Raw genomic sequence first — 25901 nt, forward strand, 5'->3', positions numbered from 1 at the left:
TGTAAAGTTACTGAGGAGCAAGAGTGATGCTTCAGTTTGATGAGTATGAAAATATGTACATGGATACCAAAGGCTCAGTTGGTACTTTCCCACTGCTATGGGAGCACTAGGACAAGCTGTCCAGAAGTGGTTCCTTACAGGCTATAACCACAGACATAAACACATCTCATCAGTGAGGAATATTCTCACAATCTTGAAACTGCAGTTCCTTGGCAATTTCCCAACACCACTAGAAAACACACCCCAATCTCACAAATAAGGTTTGAGGTTTATTTTTTATTTTTAAACTTGCGAAGAGAAATGGGAGAGATAAATAGCTGGGAGACTACATCTTTATGCTGCGTAGGACTTCTCTACTTCCTGCAGTCGCCAACATGTCCTTGGTCCTGCTTTCTGTCCTCTGGCTCATTGTACAAACTGAAGGTAAGCACTAATATATTGACATTTTTTGCAAAAGTCAAATTATTTAATGCATTTTTAAAGTACTCTTAAGAAAATAATATGCTCATCTGACTCAAAGGTCACTACTGTTTGCATTTTGATAGATTTACTCAATTAATATCAACTGTGCTCATTGTCAAGGTATGATTGGCACCATAATTTGATTAGAATGTCTCTTAAATTTTATCTCTCATTCAGTAATCCTACAAGTAATCCTACATTATGTTTTCTAAAACACACAGCCCCATATAACAGCAGAAAATTAACTTCCAGACCAGAATTCAAGAATTTCCTAACCATCTTCAATCTTATATTGAGTAACATTGATATTTCTTTCCCTCAAGACACAATTTATCCAAATGCTGCACTAGGGTAGATAACAAGGTAAACTCTTATATAAAATTAAAGTTTTTAGACATAATTTCCATTATTAAACAGAATTAAAAATTAATTGACCAATTAGTACTAGAATTGGAACTAGATATTAATAAAATTCACTCTAATTTCAATTTCACAGCTCTTTTCACTAATGAGATTCATATTTTCTTTCAAAAAGACATTTTAGTAATTTTTTTAATAAATTTCTTCTTTTTGTATTTAACAAATTCTTCTTAGAATGGCATCACACCAGGACTTTAGGACTTGACTAAAAGAGATTTTATGATTTACTGTTTCCTTTCAGGTTGTCCACATCAGCAAGGTATAGACTTGCTTGGTGTCCCTAAGGTTACACTGACTGTCACACTGAGTGAGAATCTGTCTTTAAGCACAGGAACTTATCTATGAAAATAAGAACATGTTTGTATCAATGGTGGAACAAGTAAAGAGTGGATAAAAGTGCCTGTCAACTTCCTAGTCTGGTGTTAAATAATTTTACATATTTTATGCTATTCAATTTTTACACTTACTTCATTTTAGGTATGCAAACTGATAGGAATTAGAGTGATTTTTACAAAGTCATTTAGCTAGCACTTAAGAGCACATATTTCAGCTCCTATATCAGTTCTCTTCCTATTGCGTGCAAGCAAAATGGAAAATTGTCTATGTAATGTAATTCTAAGTGAATGAAGAGGAACACTTAATCTATATACAATTTCTATTCTGGCTCTCTGATGTTTTAAAATTGTTTCAGCAGAGAATAACAAAAACTTAATTTCCTGTGAAATCTTAAGACTTGAAGGCAAATGTTAATGAGATAAAGAAAATAATAGTTTATTGTTGCACTAAAAAATAAAATAACTTGTTAGTAAAGTCTTTCTGAAGACTAAAGAATTATCTATCTCTGAAATATTGATTTTTGGAGGGGATAGTTCAAGGTGTTACACCACAGAGAGCAAAAATCATTAAAAAACAACAACCAGAGATCTCTGAGAACATTAGGAGATAAATCTCACAATTTTGTAGAGGACGATAGAGGAAGAAGAAACTGGATTACCACAGGCAGAATCCCTGGCTCCCATAGCTTTGTTCTAATCCAAAACTTGCCTTTTCTGGGCATGGTGGCCCAGGGTTTACATGTCTTGAGAGATCATCTAAAGAATTGTTTCGCCTGACCTGTAGTGGGCAGTGGATAAAGCGTCGACCTATAACGCTAAGGTTGCCGTTTTGAAACCCTGGGCTTGCCTGGTCAAGGCACATATAGGAGCTGATGCTTCCTGCTCCCCCTCCTCCCTAAAATGAATAAATAAAATCTTTTTTTTTTTAAAAAAAGAATAGTTTCACCATCATTATGTATTTCCAGAATTGGAGTGGACAGTGGGCAGCAAAAGAAAAATTCTTTGTTATCAAAGTGCAGGTAGAAGGAGAAACTTGTTTTTAATGTTCACTTTCTCAACAGGAATTCAGTCTTTCATTCCATTTTAGCAAACTAACCAACCAAAACCAAAACAAAATTCTTTCAATATTTTTATATCACTATTATCTCTCTTTCTCTAGCAATAGCCATAAGGCAAACACCTGAGTTTGAACTCTATGAAGTAGTTCGTCCTAAAAAACTACATATTTTACACAGAAGAGAGACACAGAACAATCAGACAGAGACGCATGGTAAAGAGGTAAGCACTGTGGATGACTGTGGGACTTCCCAATCACCTTAAAAGACAATGAACAGCCTTTGTACTAATAGAAGTGATGTCACAGTAAACATCTAATGGTTTAATCTTGAAGCCATGTATATCTCACCCCTTTGTCCAGGCAAGAACATAGGATTTCTCAGAATGCTTTTACAATTAAGCAGCAAAAAGGGAGTTAACTGCCTCACTGGATCAGAAAGAATAAAGCTGCTTAGGCATTTCTCCAAGTTCCTGGAAGAAAAAATAAATAAAAGGAGCCCCAAGAAAGGCATGCCATTTTGAATACGTTCCTTGCCAAGATCCTCAAAGTCATGTCTTCCCCCTACCCTCATTCGCTTCCTCCACTGAACTGACTTTTTCTTGGCTATTTTGCCTGTAATGGAGAACTCAACATTATTTCATTAACTAACAGACTTTAAAAAATTATTAAGGATATTATCTCTTTAACTGTTACATTGTTGCAAATATTTTCCTCATTTTATAATTTTTTACTTTATTTAATTCTTAGTAGGTTTTGGTTGATTTTCTTTACCATATTTGGTTTGATTTTAATGTAATAAAAATATGTGCCTTATTGTTAAGCCATTATTGATCTTTTAGGATACACAAGACTGTATACTTTTCATAAGGCAAATGATTAGAGTTAGTTTAATCTGTATTATTATCATGTTATTGTACATTTTAGAAATCCATCTAACTATACAATTTTTATGTTGAATTTTACGTAGTATGACAGCATAAGAGGGCTGCTTTTATCTTACATGCATTTGCAATTACCCTTCTATTAATATGTATCATTATATAATGTTTATTTTAGCTAGACTCAGAAATATACATTGATATTATTATATTATTAAATTTTTAAGGAAGGATATGAACCTGAACTTCAGTATCAGATTATGTTAAATGGAGAAGTCATTCTCTGCCTACAAAAAACCAAGTAAGTTGCACTTTCTGAAAGTTTAATCACTGGATTGCATTAAGAGAATGTGGAGAAATAAACCTCGGGACTCTAGTATGATATGAGTTAAAGGACGTGGAGTGTATTGAGTTTAGATGTTTTAGCTCTGTTTGTGCTAATGTTATCTCAGGGGGCTGATGCTGTCCTAGGAAGTCAAGTGGCAAGTGTGAAACAAAGAGGTGCACAAGGAAACGACTTCCTTGATGCTTCTTGGAATTCACTGAAATGAGTTTCTACCCCAATTTACTCAAACCTTAGTGGGACTTTCCTTGACTTTTATAAGAATGTATGTCCAAGGCTCATTCAGGGCACTCAGCCCTGAGACAGAAACCAGAGATGGGGCACCACCGAGCTCTTCAGCAGTCAGCAAAACCCTTTCGGAATGCAGTGGGCCTGTGTGCCTATTTGTGACCCAGCACCCTTCAGAGACCCCGTGAAGGATGTGTCTTTTGTCCAAGGATCCCCAAATAGCCCACCTTGAGCACAAAGAACCTGCAGTTCAAAGGTGGCAGAGGGCACGTCGCCTTCAGCTCCGACAGGTGGAGCTAGGCTTTGATCTGCTTTAGCAGGACCCTAATACTGGAAAAAGATCAATGGGTTGGAATGCCAACTCTTTCTCGTGGGAGATGTTCTTATTCTTTTAGTGCTGGAGGAGTATCAGGGATATCAGCCTCTATTACCCCAGTGAGGGTGCCATGAAATCTCTGCTCTCCGTAGGCTTCTGCTGGAGCCAAACTACTCTGAAACCTACTACTCCCCTCGCGGAGTGGAGACCACCACAGTCCCTGGGAACACGGTAGGTTCTGAGGGCCTTCTGGGACCTTCTTGGGACCTGCAATTTATGGTACAATATATATATATATATTGATATATACATATATATATATTAATGTAGAAATAAAAACCTTTAATCCAATATACAAACAAGGAAGTCTCTGATACAAAGTCACTTAGGGGGGGACAGGCTTAGTCTTAAAACTAAGCCTTAGGGTATAATGACCCTGCCTGCTTACAGCCCACCCCCCACACCCAATGAAAACCACAAGCAAGCAAACATATACATCATACCCACAAACCCACCCAACCAACATTCCACCCCTTTTGCTCACTTCACAATCTAAAGCACAGGTATTCCTGCACAAGGAAATTAGGCACATTACACAAATTACAACAACATGACAAATTATACAATTTCAACAATTACAAAGGTACATTTCACCAGTCTCTGAGCATGTTGCCAAAAGTGCAAAATGTCCTCGGACTTCTTTCTAGCCATGGGAAAAGTTTCCCGGGGCAGGGGAGTGCTTCCAGCAAAGCCGCCCCCACCCCCATCAGGGTATTTACATTGTCCAAAATCTGTAAGTCCATCCAACAAAGGAGCCAGTGCTCACTCCGGTCATAGTCCAGGAAATCAGTCCATGCATGTGAGGCCTCAGCCAACCCCCTCATCCCTGCCATTTTGGCAGGTCTTACACTGTCCCAAAGAGGAGCATGTGGCAATGGCAGTCAGCATTTCCATCTCTGCTCCGGAAAGCATGATGGCGTCCCAAAGCCACCTATGAAAGAAAGCACCCCTATGTCCCAAAACCACAGACCTACCAGTGGCATAGTAAGAACTTCTTGCTGCTGGGATCTCATCTTCTGGAGACTGCGGATCTCAACTCCAGATATGGTACAAAATTTATAAGTCCAACAATAGCTTTAAAAGCTTTGAAGAACTTCAAAGCAAGGTGTTTATCTATCCAATGAGGTAACTGATGAAAAAAATCATAACGTTTTTAAAAGGTAGGAGGACTAGGAAGCTTCCAACTGTTGCATTTTTTGAAGCAATCAAAAGTCTACTTTTCTCCTAGACCACCTATCAATAGGTTAGAAATATTCTCCTTTATCATTACTTGAAATATTATGACACTATGTATTATTTTCTGAAGATACATGCATTTATGCTAAGGTGAGCCATGGAATAGCAAATATTTAATTAATATAATTTTATATCTGGTGAAACCTCCACATTACAAATAATGCTAAATCCAAGATGTCAGACAGAAAATTAAGGCCAAAGGAAGATCATCCTTTGCATCTTAAACATGTATGTCTCTAAAAAGACAACAACTCAGATAAGACTTCTGACACAAAGTAGCTGTTTGTTTCCTACTCACATGAATACTTTCATGTCCTGAATATCTGGATTTTTGCTAATATTGATCTCCAAGGAAAGTATCTGATAAATTAACTCATGCTCAAGTGTAGTGACTAATACTTTAATGTGCCATTTCCAAGTCTTCTGTGAGAAGATGTTTATGATAACAAAGTTTCTTCCAAAGGGGGGAAAATTCAGGTGGAATGTCAGATCCTGAAACAAGTCAGTTTATTTTGAACAGACAGTTATTCATTAGCTTTTTAGATTATTCTGCATAAGTGATACCCTATTTTGCTGGTATGGGTCACCAACAACATCTGACTCTTTGTCTTTTTTAATTTTTATTAAGTGAGAGGCGGAGAGGCAGAGAGACAGACTCCCGCATGCGCCCCACCAAGGATTCACCCAGCAATCCCACTAGGGGTTGATGCTCTGCCCATCTGAGGTTGTTGCTCCGTTGCTCAGAACTGAGCTATTTCAGCACCTGAGATGAGGCCAAGGAGCCATCCTCAGCACCCGGATCCAAACTTCTTAAATCATTTGAGCCATGGCTGTGGGAGGGGAATAGTAAAAGAAAGAGAAAGAAAGAGAAAAAGAGAGAGAGAAAGGAGGTAGGGTGAAGAAGCAGATGGGTGCTTCTCCTGTGTCCCCTGGTGGAAATCGCCCCCAGGACATCCACACGCTGGGCCGATGCTCTACTGCTTAGCCAGCTGGCCAGGGCCAATGAGTCTCTAGTTTTAAAGAAATTATATGGGGTTTTGATTATGGTAAAGAAATTCCACGAACACACCAATTAATATGATAAGTGAGACCAAGTAATATGAGGGACTCAGGAGGGGTAGTATGCCCTCTTGAAGCTCTAGAATCTAAAAGAACGTGTAACCCATTTTTGATATGATATGCACAAGATTTTAAGGACTCAGCAAAAGAGAGCCAGACTCTCACAAGTGGCCCCTCACCTTTGACTATTGGGGAGTCCTGTGTTCCCTGGGAGCTGGCTACTTCTTAGATGCAGTACCAGCTTTCTCCATGAGCCTGCTTGGAGTCAACCTCCCTGGACTTTGGTGCCACTTAGTACCAGAAAAACAGCCAGTCATTCAATATGGAGAGTGTTCAGGGTCACTGGTGGAGCACTGCAGAAAGCCTCTGAGGTTCTCACTGTTTTCTTTCTGGGAACTGGTGTGGTTACAGTCACTACTCAAAGATCTTTCTTACATATTCAATAACAGCTTCTACCACAACTGTGATACATTTATGCTTATAGTTATTTTTTTCCCTTTTACTCCAACTTTAGGAACACTGCTACTATAAAGGATACATCCTAAATGATAAGGATTCTACTGCCAGCATTAATACTTGTAATGGGTTGAGGTGAGAACTACTCCCCCAAATACTAAACATCAAGCATCATTTTACTACACAGAATGAATCTTCCTGGACACTATGTCTTATGCAATCTTGGCTAAGTTTTCTCCATCTATAAAATGCTGAATATATGTGGTTAAAGTAAAGAATAAGATGCCATCCTTGCAACCATTTTACAATCTACGGATCTAGCAGAAGTTAGTCATAGCAATATTTAAACAAGATGCTGTACTCTGGGCCTTGATGATACCTGGCTCCATTTCTCCATCTATCTATTCTACCCCCAAGAACATTCTGTTTGATTTTCTTAAAATTTTTAACTTTCAATGGTCATAGTAAAACATACTTCTAAAAAGATTGTGTGTGACCTGACCAGGTGGTGGCTCAGTGGATAGAGCATTGGACTGAAATGCAGAGTGCCCTGGTTCAAAACCCCGAGATCATCAGCCTGAGCACAGGTTCACCAGCTTGAGTTCAGGGTTGCTGGCTTGAGCATGGGATCATAAACATGACCCCATGGTCACTGGCTTGAGCCTGAGGCCGCTGGCTTGAGCAAGGGGTCATTTGCTCTGCTGTAGCCTCCCAGTCAAAGCACATATGAGAAAGCAATCAATGAATAGCTAGAGTCACAACAAAGAATTGATGTTTCTCATCTCTCTCCCTTCCTGTCTCTCTCTATCTGTCCCTCTCTCTGACTCTTCTTCTGTCTCTGTCAAGAAAAAAAAATGTGTGTGTTTGTGTGTATGGTATTTCTCTTTAAAAAGGTAACGCTTATTAATTAGGAAAATTTTGAAAAGTATGAAAAAACACGAATAAGACCTCATGAAATTTTCCCTCTGTGTGATCACTATTATTAAGGTTTTGTCATGTTTGCAACCTTTTATGCATGGAGACAAATATATCTTTTATGTCATTGAAATATGGAATAAAATACACATAATTGTTCTGACATGTTTCATACTACATGAAATCAAAAAACTTTTTCTTTATTATAAGATACCTTCATAGATAAAATTTTGAACAGCTAAGTAAGCTTTTTAATATTTTGTTATATGAATTCAACTTTATATTTCTGAATTAATTTCATGAGTATAAGTGGAATTCTTTAAACTATTCGTTCCAGACTGTTCCTCTGACTAACCTGCTCGTCATTCTTTCTCTTCTCTGGGGTTCTTGGTATCTACATACTCTTTTACTTCATTCTCTGTTATACTTCTAAGATCTGTCAAGAAATCATTGCTAAATGTATAAATAAACTATGGACGAATTTTACTGAGCTCATGGTGTAAATTTTAAATGACTTGGGATAGCTTCATTTTAGTAATTCTTGTTCACAATTTTCTACGTAAATAATGCAAGCTCTGTCTTAGTATTGACAAAGACTGATTATCACTTAAATTAACAAATGTTAGCCTAGAGCCTATGAATAAATACTGTATATGTGAGGTTGGGATGGAGAAAGAGGTGTCAGGCCATTCTGTTCAGTACATATGACTTTGTGGCAGAGAATTCCTAAATTTGTGTCTCTATGTCTCACAGGGGATACTTCACACATCATGGTCAGACATATATGATTAAGCCTCTTAAAAACACAGACCAAGAAGAACATGCTGTCTTCACATATAACCAGGAGGAGCCAGACCCAACTAATCACACCTGTGGTGTAAAAAATGTTGGCAGAAAACATGGCCTCACTCGAACGTCTAGGTCACTCAATAGCCCCAAGGTAAATGTGGCTTTCCTGGGTCATCAATTAGGTCACTTGTCTCAGCAACAATATATACTAGATTGTTGTGCTCATCAATGACTGGTATAGGGAAAGCCTAAAATTTATTTATGTATTCATCAATTTAATTTCCTCTGAAGAAAAAGAATACATCTCTTTGTAAGCTTTTCAAACTCTTAGGATAAAGTTAATTGTTAACAATATTTTTTGTTTTTTATTTAATTCTTTGTAAAGCAAGAAGAATTTCTTCGGGCTAAGAAATACATTGGTCTCTTTTTGGTGCTGGATAATGCCTTTGTGAGTATGCAATATGTTGCTTCTTGTCAAGTTAAGTCAACTTTTAAGTTTTATTATCAGTGAACACAAGCAACAGACTCTTCTGGCTGAAGACACAGAGATTGTCCTGCTGTTCTGTCCCTTCCCCCTGTCTTGCAGTTTCCACTCGGCAACCCCCTTGAATATCCATCAGCTGCCAAAAGCTCAGATACTAGAAATATATTTAATACCAGGTAGCTCGAGATCAACCACTATAATAAAAAACAAAAATAAATAAAAAACAAAAATGAATGGGTTATTGAAATATTTTCCGATTCTCACTATGTTACGTAAATATGAAATAGAATTAAAACTACATATGCTTTACAAGTTATATTTATATATACAAAAATACTAAAATCAGTGCTTCTAACTAGCAAATACTATTTTATAATCAAATTTTAATAATATTGAACTGGTTTAAACCATTTAAATCATTAATTTGATTTATCCAACATAAAAATAAAAAAACTAAAATTTTATATGAGTGCCTAAGTTTTCTCTTACCCCCCCCCCCAAAATCTTACATTTGAAATACAATTTGTTGAAACACAGAATCTTATATAAGGTAGAAATGAAATAGACATTTATTTACATTAAAATATATAATTATTCTTACACTATGAAGTCCTATACTCTGTTAGCTTTCTCATCGTAGTGTGAAGATGTATTCATACTTGCATTTGTACTTTGCAGTATAACATGTATGAGGGGAATCTCACGTTGATAAGAAGCTTTGTGTTTGATGTGATGAACCTACTCAATGTGGTAAGATATTTTTCCTGTAAACATGTGTTTGTACATTAAAACCTGGGGCTTTCCTATGGCTTCACCAAATAAGAAGTTGGAGGGTCACAAGTGGTTTAAGGTCAGCAGTTTTGAGAAATTTAGCAGATACAGGTAAATATCAAGGTAAAATCACATATATTGTAGCAAAGTCAACTTCTAGAATTTCTATTTTCAAAATGGGATACATTTATTTTATTAATCATTTGTGGTCAGGAAAATGTCTAAAACAATAAAGAAATCTCAAATATTTATATGAAGAAAATAAATTTTTTCACAGATTTATAACACCATAGATGTTCAAGTGGCCTTGGTAGGTATGGAAATCTGGTCTGACAGTGATAAGATAAAGGTGTCATCTGACACAGCAGTCACCTTTGACAACTTTCTGAAATGGCATCGTTCTAACCTGGGGAAGATGAAGACCCATGACCATGCTCAGCTACTCAGGTAAGCACACACTGACCAGGGCCAGGTGTAGATAGGCAGAGTGAATAGTTATCCTATAGGTTTCTTGGCAGTGATTACTCCTTCGATATATATACCCAATCAGTTGTCAGAGAACCGTAAATTCTGCCATGAGCAATTCACTTGTGAGATTACTGAAGACCTGACTCAGATCATTACCATGGGTTCTTGGATGCAGGATAACCATCTACAGTCATTATAATGCTATGGAATAGCATAAGCTGTTCTGGGGCCTAGTTAATATAAAAAGGGTAGGGCAACAAGGGAAATCTAAAGCACAATTGGCGAAAAGTTAATAGTTTCAAAGACTCAGATTGTGACAATGTACCTATAACTTTCACACAGTGGAACTGGCTTCAACAGTCGACGTGTAGGAATGGCAGCCTCCAAGTCCTTGTGCTCCCCATCTTCTGTTGCTGTTATTGAGGTTTGTAAACATATAGTAAAACTCCCTGGGTTTTATATTCTCTCTGAAGATCAGCATAATGCCTTTTAAAGAGTTAGTACAATGAATATTAGCTGACTCAATAAATAAAAGTAGAAATAATACTGGTAGACCATTACACTAAAGATTCCTTGAATTATGGAATATAAAATTTCCTTACATTGGCTGTCCCAGAAGCTTAACTTCAGTTGTTGATAGGAAGTAAGAGCAGGAAGATTGGGAGACAAAGGGAATCCAGGTGCCCTCTGTGGCCTGAGCCAACTTCAGATTAGTCATTCCCAGTATCAATGACCAGAGAGTACAGAAAAAGTGCACCTTGGTGTGATGTGGTCAAGCATCACCAAAGTCAACGGTTTTCTGAAGCCTTCGAGTACATAGTATGGTATCTGTTAGTACTTTCTATGAAGAATGAACATATTTATCCTAATACAACAATGGATTACTAAGAAATTATTAGTTCAGTAAAAATTTATTAAGTATTGACTTAATGGTTGATTCACAGGGGCCAATCATTACAAATGTTTATTCAACATTTTACATACAATAAACCGATGACAGTGAAAGGAACTTAATGACTAATAATTTTCATTTATCAAAGTATTAATTTACTACCAAACATTGGCAAAAATTAAGAATTAACTGAATTTAAAAAAGAAGTAATAGATGTTTCTATTTTTTGAAGGCTAAGAAAAAGAGTAACATGGCTCTTGTAGGAGTGATGTCACATGAGTTGGGTCATGTCCTTGGTATGCCCGATGTTCCATATAATACCAAGTGTCCCTCCGGGAGTTGTGTGATGAATCAATATCTGAGGTAAAAACTGGTCACCTTACAGGAAAAAGTATATATATTTTTTAAATCTTAAAGAATTCATGTGTAGTCTCCATAGTTGGGTGGGCATTTTTTTACCAAAGTCTGCATATCTCATTAATTCACCTTCCAGTGATGAGAGGTTTTACCAGCTAGTTGAGTTCATTATTTAAGATTTCCAGATATACTAAGATAGAGCATAAGTATGGTGATGGTATTATTTTAATTTAAAATAATTTTAACTTTAAATAATATATTTCCTAAAAATATGTATCTAATTAATATGTTGACAACTATCCTCCTTGCCAATCAACCAATTCATTTTCCTGTTATTATTGTTTACCTTCTGATGCCAGACACTTGCAATGACTTGGAAAAAAAATGAACAAAAGTAGGTCTTGAAGTGCTCAAAAAGAGGAAGAGAAAGGTGTCCACAGAACCTCTGAGTCTGCAATCACTGCTTTTCACTAGGATTACTGTTTCCATTGACCTCTCAATCCCCAGTGGCTAAATGAGTCATAGATAACACATGGTGAAGCGCATCACCCTGCCCATAGGGCAGCACTGAGTCCAGGCAGTAATTTGAACTCTTCCAGTTCTACAGCAGGGTGTCTAGGAAAGCAGTTTTCCAACCAGCGCAGTACACATGCTCTGCTGCCCTCCACACATAACAGGGTGCAGGCCTAAACAGATACTAACTTTAGAATTTCCATTGAACCAGGTAATATTTCTAGGCAAGTCAGATTCTCATCTTCGTGTATCACAGTGCATGATTGCATTGCTGATTTTTCTTCTGGTTACAGTTCAAAATTCCCAAAGGATTTCAGTATATCTTGCCGCTCACATTTTGAAAAATACATTTTATCTCAAAAACCAAAGTGCCTACTGCAAGCACCAGCTCCTAGAAATATAATAACAAAACCAGTGTGTGGGAACCAGCTTCTGGAAGTCGGAGAAGAATGTGATTGTGGCTCTCTTCAGGTACAAAAATATCCACACTTTCAAAAACTTGTTATAGAGTGATTGCAATATAACTGTTTTTTTTTGTTGTTGTTTTTTTTTACTTTTTCTTTTTCTAAAAAAAAAAGAAGAGAGGATTTTTGAAAATTCTTTCTAAAGACAAGCTTGGCATCATAGTAAAAACAGACTTGCTCTTATGTTTTCAGTACTGATTTTTAGGCACCTTTAGAAAGGCATTTCGAAAGCCAGGATATAGTTATGACATGATTGTATGAAGTTCAATGTAAAAAAGTACTGTACATCATTAACTACAATATGTCAGTCATAAGCTTTCCAAAATATATTAGTCAGAAATCTTATGTCACATAAAGTTGCAGTTGATCATTTGTTGAACAATCACAATTAAGATCGCAAGTATTCTTCTAGAGTTGGCTTTCTCTCATCCAGCCAATTTCTAAACCAGGCAGTAAATAAAACAGAGAGAAAAAGGTAAAAGAACATAAACTTGTAGAAAATGGGTTATTAACATTAAGAATCTAAGATAACTATAAGTCTGCTAATATTTATAAAATATGATGCCTTCACATTATCAACAGTGTAGAATGTCTCTGATAGAATGTTCAGTAGCAGTCCCATATTAAGTTTCTAAAAGGGAGCATTCCGTTTTCTTCATAACCTTTTACTTTTAAGACTAAAACAATGAGTTAATATTTGAAGACATTTTCTATGTGTCAGTCTACAAAATGCACTTATATATACATCATCTCTTTTATTACTCACAACAAACCTATAAAATAAGTTTTGCTATGATCCCAAATTAGAGAAGAAGCAATGAGACTCAGGAAAGCTTAGTTCCCTTGGAACTTGAGATGGCTCCATTGCTTTTAGAGGCTCTGTTCAAAATGGGAAGACACAAACTCTCTCTGGGCTTCAGTTCATTTATTCAGCAATTTTAAGCTGTTGAAGTATATTAGAAGATTACATGGTGAAACTTAATTATTTATAAAGAATATGGCAAGCCTGACCAGGTGGTGGCGCAGCGGGTAGAGTGTTGGACTGGGATGCGGAGTACCCAGGTTTGAGACCCCAAGATTTTTAGCTTGAGTGCGGGCTCATCTGGTTTGAGCATGGCTTGCTGGCTTGAGCCCAAGGTTGCTGAGCAAAGGGTCACTCACTCTGCTGGAGCCCCTTCCCCACTGCGGTCAAGGCACATATGAGAAAGCAATCAATGAACAACTAAAGTGCCACAATGAAGAATTGATGCTTCTCATCTCTCTCCCTTCCTGTCTGTCCCTATCTGTCCCTATCACTGTCTCTCTCATGGTCTCTGTCAAAAACAAAAACAAACAAACAAACAAAAAAACCCAGAATATGGCAAATATTTTAATATTTATAGTGAGATAATAAAATTTTTAAAATGATTTAATATTTTAAAAATAAGTTAGATTTGAGTTTGCCTACACTGCCATATGGTTTTCAGGTAGAAATGACTAATGTTGTTCATAATCCTGGCTACTTCTAATTTTTGCAGGCAGATGGCATGCATCCTGTATATATTTTCATAGTATCCTCTAGCAGGGAATCCAGTTTCCCATGATTGGATGTGCCATTTGATTTTTTTATGTGCATATTTGAGTAATTTCTAGGTTTTAAAAGTAATCACTCTATATGTCTAAATATCATAACACAAGCATCATGCTATCTTAGTGTAACTATACAATGCATTTTAATATCTTTAATAGTAACTCTCTTCATTTATATATATGCATATATATGTGCAGAATTTCCATAGCAATTATTTAATGTTTATTTTCCCATATAACCTGGTATTTTTTGTCAGTTTGTACACAAATACAAATGAGTTTCAGATTTAAATGCATTAAATTCATATTTCACTCTGAAGGCCAATGGCATTTTTACAATATTAAATATAGTCTTAAAAGACAATTTGCCTTGAAATTTTCTCAGGGAAGTTATATAGAGTTTTTCATGTAATTCTGGCATATATTTGAAGGTTTATTCTGAAGTAATTTTTATTTTTTGCTATTAGAATATGTATTTTATTTTTTATTTTAAATTCTAATTTATTATTATTATTATTATTTTCTTAGCAAAAGAGACAGAGAGAAAGACAGAGAGAGGGGCAGATAGGGACATACAAGAAGGAAGAAAGAGAAATGAGAAGCATCAATTCTTTGTTGCGGCTCCTTAGTTGTTCATTCATTGCTTTCTCATATGTGCCTTGATGGGGGAGGGGGTGTCTACAGCTGAGCCAGTGGTCCCTTGCTCAAACCAGTGACTTTGGGCTCAAGCCAGCGACCATGGGGTCACGTCCATAATCCCATGCTCAAGCCAACGATCCCGCGCTCAAATTGGTGAGCCAGTGCTCAAGCTGGTTACCTCAGGGTTTAAAACATGGGTCGTCTGTATCCCAATCTGATGCTCTATCCACTGTACCACCACCTGGTCAGGCTTATTATTACCTTTTATGTGATCTGATTATTTTAAACAGTTATCTTAGTGATTCACCCAATATGTTTATAGTTGATCCTGTTTTATTCCAGGTCAAGAATTTTATCACATACAAATAATGAAAATGTGATTTATACTATCTAATTATTATACTTTCATATCTTTTTCTTGTTTCATAACATTAATTTCCATAAAAAACATAAACTATAACCTGACCAGGTGGTGGTACAGTGGATAGAGCGTTGGCCTGGGATGCAGATGACCCAGGTCGGAAACCCTGAGGTCACTGGCTTGAGCATGGGTTCACAGACATGACCCCATGGATGCTGGTTTGAGCCCATAGGTCGCTGGCTTGAGCAGGGGTCACTAGCTCAGCTGGAGCCCCCCATCCCCAATCAAGGCACATATGAGAATGCAATCAATGAACAATTAAGGAGCTGCAATGAAGAATTGATGCTTCTCATCTCTCTCCTTTCTGTATGTCTGTCTCTACCTGGCCCTCTCTCTGTCTCTGTCTCTAGCTGTCTCTCTTGCTAACCAAAAGAAAATGAAACAACAAAAAACATAAACTATAACTAATCCTTGTCTTATTCTTTATATAAAATTTTATTGGATATATTTTTTACTATTTATCAGATAGATTTTCTTCATCATGATGATGATACATAATGCTTTTCATAGTTTACTTATGTGAACCTAAATAATTCAATAATGGCGACTGAAATTTTATCAACTAATTTTGCTATTGCAATAATAGTTTTCTTCCCTCAGTCTCTTAATGTGATGGATTATAATACCTTATTCTGTACAGTTGAGACATTTTTGTATTTGGTGAAAAAAAAACTCATCATAGTTGTAATGGAGAGTTATTATACTAATAAAATAGTGTTTTATTAATATTTTATTCAAGATTTGGCAAAAATGAGAATAGTATGTGTGTGCACGTGTGTGTGTATTCATTACCAGTTCTCATTATTAGAATTATGCAATCTTGGTAAAACAAATTGAATGTTTAAAATACTTTTTTTTGGCCCTGGTGAATGGCCTCAGTGGATAGAATGTCTGCCCAGTGTATGGACGTCCAGGGTTCATCCCTGGTCAGGGCACATAGGAGAAGCAACTGTCTGCTTCTTTCTCTCTCTCTCCTTCTTCTCTCTCTCTTCTTTTCCCACAGCCAGTGACTTGAATGTCAAGCCCAGTGCTGAGGATAAAAATAGCTCAGATGATTCGAGCATCGGCCCCAGGCAGGAGGGTTACCCAATGGATCCTGGTTGGGGAATATGTGGGAAACTGCCTCTCTATCTCCCTTTTCTTACTTAAAAGAAAAATAAATTTTATCTTCAGTTTGTATGATAATATATATATATAATTTTATTTTATTTTTTTGATGAGAGGAGGGGAAATTGTGAGGCATACTCCTGCTTGCGCCTTACCAGTACTGAGCTATTTTTAGTGCCTGAGGCTGATGGGTTTCAACCAAGCTATCTTCAGCGTGCAGGGCCAGGCTTGAACCAATCAAGCCACTAGCTGCAGGAGAGGAAGAGGGAAAGAATGGGGAGATGGAGGGAGAGAAGCAGATGGTTCTTTTTCCTGTGTGCCCCACTGGGGATCAAACCTGGAATGTCTTCACACAAGGCTAATGTTCTATTCACTGAGCCACCAGCCAGGCCAGAGATATTCCTTTTTGAAGTTTTATATTAATTTACACAGTATAATCTAGGACAAATTTATTTGGGGTGATTCTTGGATAATTCAAATTTTATCTCTTTAAGAGGTAGTTTTCATTACTCTTAATTCTTTATTATTATTCATTTTTCTTGGCCATGTCCTTTGTACCTGGTATAGCAGAATAATTTAGTTTAAAAAGTGAAAGTTTATTGCCAACCTGTGCCAGAATTCTATAGGGAAAATTGCTGACCTTGCTCTCCCCGTGTGTGTGCTTTAAAGGACTGTGCCAACACCTGCTGCGAGGCCACCACCTGCAAATTGAAACCTGATGCTGACTGCGGAGAAGAGACTCTGAAACACAGGATGTAAGACCTTTATTGTCTTTATTCTCAATGTCTTCTCATTTTTATTTCATATTTGAGAAAGATGTGACACTGAGTTGAGTTCTATAATACATCAAAACACAATTTATTTTACATTTAAAAAAATGACTCAGTTTCAGAAAGAACCATCATTGTGAATGTATGTTAGGTATTGATGAACTTAATGTTAGCTAAGATAAGTTTGTTTTACTTTATTTTATTTTATTTTTAATTAAATTTATTGTGGTGAAATTGGTTAATAAGATCATATAAGTTTTGAGTGTACATTTATATGATACATAATCTGTATCTTGCATTGTGTGCCCACCACGTGAAATCAAATAATCTTCCATTACCGTTTATTTTTTTGTACCTGGTATAGCAGAATAATTTAGTTTAAAAAGTGAAAGTTTATTGCCAACCTGTGCCAGAATTCTATAGGGAAAATTGCTGACCTTGCTCTCCCCGTGTGTGTGCTTTAAAGGACTGTGCCAACACCTGCTGCGAGGCCACCACCTGCAAATTGAAACCTGATGCTGACTGCGGAGAAGAGACTCTGAAACACAGGATGTAAGACCTTTATTGTCTTTATTCTCAATGTGAAATCAAATAATCTTCCATTACCGTTTATTTTGCCCCCTTTACTCTTCAATAACTTCACCCATTCTCTCTAGTAACCACCATACTCTTGTCTGTGTCTATGAGTTTGTTTTATATCTCACATATGAGTGAAATCATATGGTTCTTAGCTTTTTCTGATTTACTTATTTCACTCAGTATAATGTTCTCAAGGTCCATCTTAGGTGTCGTAAATGTCACTATGTCATCATTTCTTTTTTTTTTTTTTTTTGTATTTTTCTGAAGCTGGAAACAGGGAGAGACAGTCAGACAGACTCCCGCATGCGCGCCCGACCGGGATCCACCCGGCACGCCCACCAGGGGCGACGCTCTGCCCACCAGGGGGCGATGCTCTGCCCCTCCGGGGCGTCGCTATGCTGTGACCAGAGCCACTCTAGTGCCTGGGGCAGAGGCCAAGGAGCCATCCCCAGCGCCCGGGCCATTTTTGCTCCAATGGAGCCTTGGCTGCGGGAGGGGAAGAGAGAGACAGAGAGGAAGGAGAGGGGGAGGGGTGGAGAAACAGATGGGCGCTTCTCCTGTGTGCCCTGGCCGGGAATCGAACCCGGGTCCCCCACACGCCCGGCCGACGCTCTACCGCTGAGCCAACTGGCCAGGGCCCTATGTCATCATTTCTTATGGCTGAGTAGTATTCTATTGTATATATGTACCACATCTCCTTTATCCAGCCCTCTATTGAGGGACACTTTGGTTGGCTTCATGTTTTGGCCACTGTGAATAGTGCTGCGATGAACATAGGGGTGCATATATCTTTACAAAAAAATGTTTTTTTAATTTTTTTGGATAGACACCCATAAGAGGTATATATGGATCATATGATAAAACTATTGAAAAGTCTTTTTTTTTCCTTTGGTGGCTTAAAATAATTTATTCTGTCACAGTTTTAGAGGTTAGAAGTCTGATCTCAAGGTGTGGATGGAGCAGTGTGCTCACAAAAGGCTCTACAGGAAAATTCTTCCTGCCTCTTTCCTTCCTTGCCTCGGGCTGTGTCACTCCACTGTCTGCTTCTATGGTCAGATTACCTTTCCCTCTTCTCTTTTATTTCTTATAAGAACACTCATCATTGTATTTAGGACCCACCCAAATAATCCAAGAAGATCTCATCTTGGAATCCTTAACTTAATTACATCTACAAAAACACTGTATCCAATAAGGTTACATTCACAGGTTCTGGGCATTAAGGGATATATATATCTTTTTTAGAGACCACCATTCAGTCCTCTTTAAATAATTCTGAAATTCTCACAATTACACTCTGAAAACATATATTGTTATCTTAAAAATAACTTCAAAAAGTTTTAAGACACCCAGGGTTCTACTTCTTATCATTTAAATAATCCCTGATTGATGAGCAAATTTTATTCTTGGTTAAGTGCTGCTGGTTGTAATTTGCAAGGTAGTCAGGAAATCAGTAACCTTTAAGAACACATTAAAAATTTGATGATTTTATTCTTGTTTTAAAATTTTGTTTTAGTTTTTATTAAAGTATAGTTGACATACAATAGTATGAGTTTCATATGTGCAACATAGTGATTCAGTGTTCATATACTTGACAATGTGATCACCACAATAAGTCTAGTTTGTCATTCTACATAGTTATTGTGATATTGTTGATTATCATCCCTGTGTTGTACATTATGTCCTGTGACTTATAACTGGAAGTTTGTACATTTCATTCTCCTTTCATCAAACAAAACAAAATGGAAACAGACTCATAAATATAGACACAAACTGATGGCTTCCAGAGAGAAGGAGGATGGGGAAATGGGTGAAAAAAATTTTATTCCTCTTAAAGCATCTCAGAAAACTATAATTCACAAATTATTTTTTTGTTTTATGCAATCTTATATGAGTTGGGCAAGGGAACTCAATTGTTCTGAATATAGTATTTTATTTTCAGTGAAAAAAATAGTCTCTAAATCTTAAAGTGGTAATAATAACAACAAAATCATAAAGGGGGAAAAGACTCAGGATAAATTATTGGGGGGAAGTTATTCCTACCCTTCTTTCCTGTATCTTTTCTGAAACTGAACCTAGATAGAGATTATAAGAATAATCAACAGTCCTCATCAACTATTACGTTTTCGGAAAGAAACTGGCAAGGTCATAGGCAAGGAGTGTCACTCCCTTAGTTACAAGGTGCCCTTTACCATGGCTTACTGAAATCCTTCTGGAAGGAATTCTGGAAATTGTGTCCATCTCCTAATTTTGTCACAGAGACTGGAGCATAGCATCTCAAAAAATATCCATTCAACACTTTAGGGGCTTGGAATGATAGGTGGGCATGCCCCATGACTGCCAGATTGGCAATTTAGTAATATGGAAAGAAAATTGAATGTGGACTCAGGAACCTTCAATTCTTTTCTTAGTCACACCCAAAATGGACTTTAAGCCAAGTTATGTAGTTTTCTCACCTGTAAAACAGTGCAAATGATATTGTGTCTCAGAAGGGTTGATAGTATTATTTAAATGCTATAAATGTTTATTACCTTGATCGCATAATATTTTATAATTTATGCTAATCATGGCTTCCAAACTTTTTATCTTTAAATCAGTGAGTGAATCAAAAGAAGATCTCCTTCACTGTGATGCTACCTGCCAGGGCAAGAATCAAGAAATCTAAACACACCAGGATTCCTGTATCTTTTCACCTGTGCATCCATATATATTTTGCTTTCCATTAGTCATTATCCTTCCTATATTTTCACCTGTCCAGCTAACAGGTAAATAGATGTACTTAGGGAATTTGCCTGCTTTCTATGACTTGATCTTTATTGCATTTTTAAGGGTCATGAAGCTGTTGCTTAGTTCTGCTTTTTGAAAAACAAAAGAAATTAGCTTTTGACCAAAACACCTTAAAATGCACTGCTATAATATTCAGAGTCAAGCCAGAATTGTAAAAGCACTGGTAACAGGTTAATTCCACTTTCATTTTATTTTATAGCCTGTGAAAAAAATAACACCTGAGTGGATGAACGAAATCTTTGGCTCATGTGTCCTTTACTACTAGTCTTCTTTCACTTGCTTTGCTCTTAGGCGTATGCTATTTTAATATATCGTGTCAAGATTAATTAAATATAAGCATTTTTATTTTATCATGTGTAATCCTCTCACAATCACAGATCATGTTTATTTTGCTTATATTTTTATTCAGCCATCAAGGAAGACAGTACTTTATTCATCTATTGATTTAATAGACCATCATGTCAATGAACAAAAACACAACATTTTGAGCTTTTTCTGTGTGGCCATTTTCTAAAATGAGTATTTTCAAGTTTTGTTGGAGGTTTGTGTAAGGTGCTATAGACCTTTGCCCTCTGCTCATTTCACAGCACTGCCACAGGTAGCCAGAAATCGTCGTGTGTCCCATAGTTATTGAATGCTTACAATGAAACAACTTAAGGCCAGTCACAAAAGAGGACTAGACTTTCGTCTGAGGTTTCTTACTCTAAATACTGTTAAACAATTACTCAAAAAATTACTAAAATTTCCACTGATGCCTGCGCCGGAGGACAGGGACTTAGACATACTTGTAGAGACTGGGCTTTGAAAGAAAGAACTTTTCACTCAGTCTTAACTGCTGTCCCCTTCACTGCATCACTGTCATTGGTGGTTTTGGCATGACCAGTGCCACAGCTGAAGCTGTGTGTCCAAAGTCACCAATATCCAAGCCACAGCATGGCTTAACTCCTCTGTCCACCGGTCAGCTACGTACTTCCAGCCAATTCCTCCAAGGAAGAAAAGTTTCTGTAGGCACATTCCTCCCTCCTCCCTCAAGACCAGAGAGAGGCTTCCTGTAGTAAAACTGCCTGAGTGGCATGGATTGTAGCCAGTGGTTTACAGAGGACAGCTAGTACTGGCTGGATATGGCAATTGTTAAATTCTCAAGAATATCATTGCATAAATTCATAATTAAATACATTATATTAAAATTTTATTCAGAGAAATAGACAATGTATATATCTTTATATATATCTTTATATATATATCTTTATATATATATATATCTTTATAAGATATATTGAATATATCTTTATAAGAGAGATTGAATATGAAAAATTGGCTCATGTGATGATGAACACTGAGAAGTCCCACAATCTAACATCTGCAAACTGGAGAACCAGGAGAGTCCGTCCAAAGGCAGGAGATGAATGGGTATTCTAGCTCAAGCAGGCAGGCTGGAAGAAAACAGGGTGGCTTTCTCTTTCCTCTTCCTGTGCTTCTCCACAGGCCCTCGCCTTCACCAGGTGCCATAAGGCAGAATGGGGGGTATGTGAGTGATGGGATGTACATAGGATCTATTAAATGAAGAAGAGATTTAGTCTACTGGCTACTAGACACTGGCCTAAGTTCTCGTCTTATTTAATATTTATCACACTGACTTTAGTAATTTTTTCATTTTGCAAATGATAATATTAGCATTCAGAAAGGGACAACCAATGTCACTCAGTCAATAAATGGATGACTGGAGTTTAACTCAGGGTAGTACACTGAGGTTTTAGGACTTAAAATTTATTATTTCTTATATATTTTAGAAACTAAAAAAAAAAAAAAAATTAACAGCTAAAAATCATAATAAGAAAATTCCTACATATTTAAATAGTAGCACCAAATCATATTTTCAGTGTTTTGTATACATTAGGAAACATAAAATGACAGCATGTAAAATATTTCAGTGCAGAGGATGGCAACTAGTACTAATTTCTTCCCTGCAGAGAGACAAAGAAATAGATATGAGAGGGAGCCAGATATACTAAGCAGCTGGAAAGTTTTAAAATAGTCTTTTTTTCTAGAAACCAGAAAAGAAACATTAGAAAGAATGTTTTTTTTCTCCCTGCAGTAGGAAGGCGTGGGAAGTCAGCACAGCCATGTGACTGAGAGCCCAGCTGTCTCCTCCGTGCTGAACCGCGGCAGGAAATGCAGGTTGGGCTGGTAGTAGAGGCTGCGCGTAGAAACTTGGTTCAGCGGAACTGGTTTTCCTCTCTCTGCCGTGGTCACATACCATTTAAGCAATACAACACACCTTGAGGTCTACATTAAGGCATTCTCAGGGGGTTGTATTACCACTGAGGTTTTAACGAGGTCAACGGAGGATTAGATTCGATATGGGTTCTGTTGCTTTACCCTCTATGTCCACACGGGGGCACACAAAGCCCTATACGTATTTTGTCAAAAATGACACCTGGTTGGTCCTCCCCCAGTGCTAAAATCTGTGCAAAGGAAGCTGAATGAGGCAGATGCTCGAACCTGCAAATAGCTTGTAGTTAGTTACTATATTTCCTTGATGCTAGAGGTAAAATCTGGCACATTTTGATATTTATGAACTAGGAATACTATTTATTATGTAACACACACACACACACACACACACACACACACACACTTGTCTTTGATGAATGTACTCTTGCACTCTTGTTTTCTCTTGAATAACTATTTATTAAGTCAATGCTGTACTTACCTGCATGTTACTTGTCATTAAAGGATGTTGCCCATTATCATGCCAATTCATGATATTAACTGAATTTAAGCTAAAACCACATTTGAGAGACACCAGCCTCTTCTCTGAGTTAGAAACACATTGAGCTTCTGTGAGGCAATGGTGACACCTGCTGTCAGAAACAGGGACTCACTGTGGTCACTAGCTGGCCTTTTAGTACAGAAAGACGTATTGCTAGGACATGAAGACTCCTAGGAGGAAATGAGCAGATAGGAGTTCACTTTTTCCCGACCATTAAAATCCCAGAATTAGGCAGTTAGCATTTTGTGTTGAAATGCCATAAGCAGCCCACAGCCTGTCTCTGTTCCTCCTCTGCCATTATTTTTCTGAGGATTTGGTCATGAATGACTTTGTAACTACCAGGGGTCACATATTTGTGGACATGAACCTATGCTTTGGGCATAGCAATAGCACCTCTGCTCTAGTTTCTACTTCCTCTGTATTTTTGTCCCTATTTTTAAAATACAAATCAATTGAGGTGTAATTTACATACAATAAAATACACTTAAGCCTGACTGGTGGTGGTGCAGTGGATAGAGCATAGATCTGGGATGCTGAGGGCCCTGGTTCAAAAACCAAGGTTGCCAGCTTGAGTGCAGGCTCATCAGCTTGAGCCCAATGGTCACTGGCTTGAAGCTCAAGGTTGCTGACTTGAGCAAAGGGTCATTGGCTTGGCTTAAGCCCCCTGGTCAGGACACATATGAGAAGCGAACAAATAAAATGATGCAGCTACAAGTTGATTCTTCTCATCTCTCTTTTCTCTTTCTCTCTCTCTCAAATCAGTAAAATACACTTATTTTAAGAGTACAGGTCAAGGAATTTTTTTTTTTTTTTTTTTTTCTGAAGCTGGAAACGGGGAGAGACAGTCAGACAGACTCCCGCATGCGCCCGACCGGGATCCACCCGGCACGCCCACCATGGGGCGAAGCTCTGCCCACCAGGGGGTGATGCTCTGCCCCTCCGGGGCGTCGCCATGTTGCGACCAGAGCCACTCTAGCGCCTGAGGCAGAGGCCACAGAGCCATCCCCAGCGCCCGAGCCATCTTTGCTCCAATGGAGCCTTGGCTGCGGGAGGGGAAGAGAGAGACAGAGAGGAAAGCGCGGCGGAGGGGTGGAGAAGCAAATGGGCACTTCTCCTATGTGCCCTGGCCGGGAATCGAACCCGGGTCCTCCACATGCTAGGCCGACGCTCTACCGCTGAGCCAACCGGCCAGGGCCAGGTCAAGGAATTTTGACAAATTTCACCACCACCACAATCAAAATATAGAACATTTCTATTACATACTTTTGTTCCCTGTTCCAGTCAGCCCCACCACGGCCCAGGTCCCAGGCAATCATGGCTCTGCTCTCACTGTGTATTAAGTATGTGTTTTCTAGTTTCAAGAAGATGGAAGCTTACTGTATGTATTCTCTGTGTTCAGTACTTTTTGTTCAGCATAGTATTTAACAGATTTATCTATTGTTCCAATTACTGTGATGAAGAACTACTCACTTCAAAACTTCATGGCATGAAACTTTTAGTATGCTCACTGAATTTGTAGGTCAAGATTTTATCAGGTCACAGTGAGGACAGCCCTGTGATGTCTGGGGCCTCAGCTGGGAAGACTAGGAATGACTCAATGTCTGGGGATCTGAGTGCTTGGAGGCAGTGTCACTCACTGCCTGGTGGTTGATGCTGGCTATTGGCAGAAATCTCAAATGCATCTGTAGCATAGGACACTTACATGAGGCTGATTCACATATTGGTGGCATTAGAGCCATGAGGATTAGTACATGGCTGGTCAGGGATTTAAGGAAAGTGTCACAGGACCAGGCAGGATCTGTATGTCCTTTCTGACCTCATCACGAAGGCTCTAGCACATCACTTCGGGTGCTCTGTATTGCTCGTGAGTGCACCATGATGGTCAGTCCAGATTCCAGAGAGGGTCCAACAAGAATATGAAAAAAATAATATTTGAACATATTTTAAAACTGCCTCAGGTATTTCATTGCATAGGCTGCTGGTTCTTTTTAAAAACTCACTTAATAGTGTGTTAATGTATGTTGGTACCATAATTTGTGTAATCCATTTGGCCACTCATGGGTATTTAGGGAGTTTCTAGCTTGTGGTTATCAATGAATATGACTGCGGTGAGTGTTTTTGCACAAGTCTTGGTTTGGACATATACTTTCATTTCTCTGAGTAAAGAACAAAAGTGCCACTTTTAGGTCTTAGGACAGTACATAGTTAGCTTTATAAGAAACTGATGTTTTCTAGAGTATTATCACTCCACATCGCCATCAGTTATATGTAAGAATTTGGGTTGCTCCAAATCTTCACCAACAGTTAACATTGCCATTTTTTAAAATATTGAGCCATCTTTTGTGTATGGGTAAGCCTAAAGTCCCTCTCTTTGTGTCCCCTCTCCTCTCACACCGAGCACCAAGCTCTGGCTCTGCTAGTCACCACATGTGCAGGAGTTTTGTCCACACCAGCAGTTCTGTGACAACAGGGTGTCCTACAGTTCAACTCAATGCTGAAATCTGCCTGGAGACAGCATCAGATCCCACAGGTTAAAGGCTCAGTCCTACAAGATTGTCACATTTCAGATGCCAATTGCAAAGAGCAGGTTCCAGGTCACCTATGACTTCTGTCCAACTTGGCTACTGGTTGAAGGTTCTTGTGACCTGCCGCCTACACTTGGGTTGGATTATTTTCTGGAACAGTTCACAGAACCAAGAAAACACATTTACTGGTGTCTTAGGGAACATGATAAAGGATAAAGATGAACAGTCAGA

The 25901-nt window shown here is 37.9% G+C and overlaps 1 protein-coding gene and 1 long non-coding RNA gene across 2 annotated transcripts; both read left to right on the forward strand.

Annotated features, from left to right (window-relative positions):
• The first annotated feature begins 329 nt into the window (after nucleotides 1-329).
• ADAMDEC1 (ADAM like decysin 1) lies at nucleotides 330-17076 on the forward strand. Its single transcript, XM_066361100.1, has 13 exons — nucleotides 330-423; nucleotides 2377-2495; nucleotides 3380-3453; nucleotides 4192-4270; nucleotides 6909-6985; nucleotides 8519-8705; nucleotides 8940-9002; nucleotides 9717-9788; nucleotides 10087-10256; nucleotides 10620-10701; nucleotides 11402-11532; nucleotides 12333-12510; nucleotides 16909-17076. The coding sequence occupies exons 1-13, from the start codon at nucleotides 336-338 to the stop codon at nucleotides 16996-16998; spliced, it is 1410 nt and encodes a 469-aa protein (XP_066217197.1). The 5' UTR covers nucleotides 330-335; the 3' UTR covers nucleotides 16999-17076.
• Nucleotides 17077-17467: 391 nt separating this feature from the next.
• On the forward strand, nucleotides 17468-20722 carry LOC136389288 (uncharacterized). Its single transcript, XR_010748291.1, has 2 exons — nucleotides 17468-17561; nucleotides 20183-20722. It is a non-coding gene; the product is annotated as an uncharacterized lncRNA (long non-coding RNA).
• The last annotated feature ends 5179 nt before the right edge of the window (nucleotides 20723-25901 follow it).

This window comes from Saccopteryx leptura, chromosome 1 (genome assembly GCF_036850995.1).
Source record: "Saccopteryx leptura isolate mSacLep1 chromosome 1, mSacLep1_pri_phased_curated, whole genome shotgun sequence".
Lineage (NCBI taxonomy): Eukaryota > Metazoa > Chordata > Mammalia > Chiroptera > Emballonuridae > Saccopteryx > Saccopteryx leptura.

What these genes read in the sequence shown, in the direction of transcription:
- ADAMDEC1 (XM_066361100.1), top strand. Translation starts at nt 336, where the DNA reads ATGCTGCGTAGGACTTCTCTACTTCCTGCAGTCGCCAACATGTCCTTG. An exon ending in CAGAGACGCATGGTAAAGAG is followed by an intron (nt 2,496 to 3,379) that starts GTAAGCACTGTG and finishes TAAATTTTTAAG; the next exon opens with GAAGGATATGAACCTGAACT. An exon ending in AATACTTGTAATGGGTTGAG is followed by an intron (nt 6,986 to 8,518) that starts GTGAGAACTACT and finishes TATGTCTCACAG; the next exon opens with GGGATACTTCACACATCATG.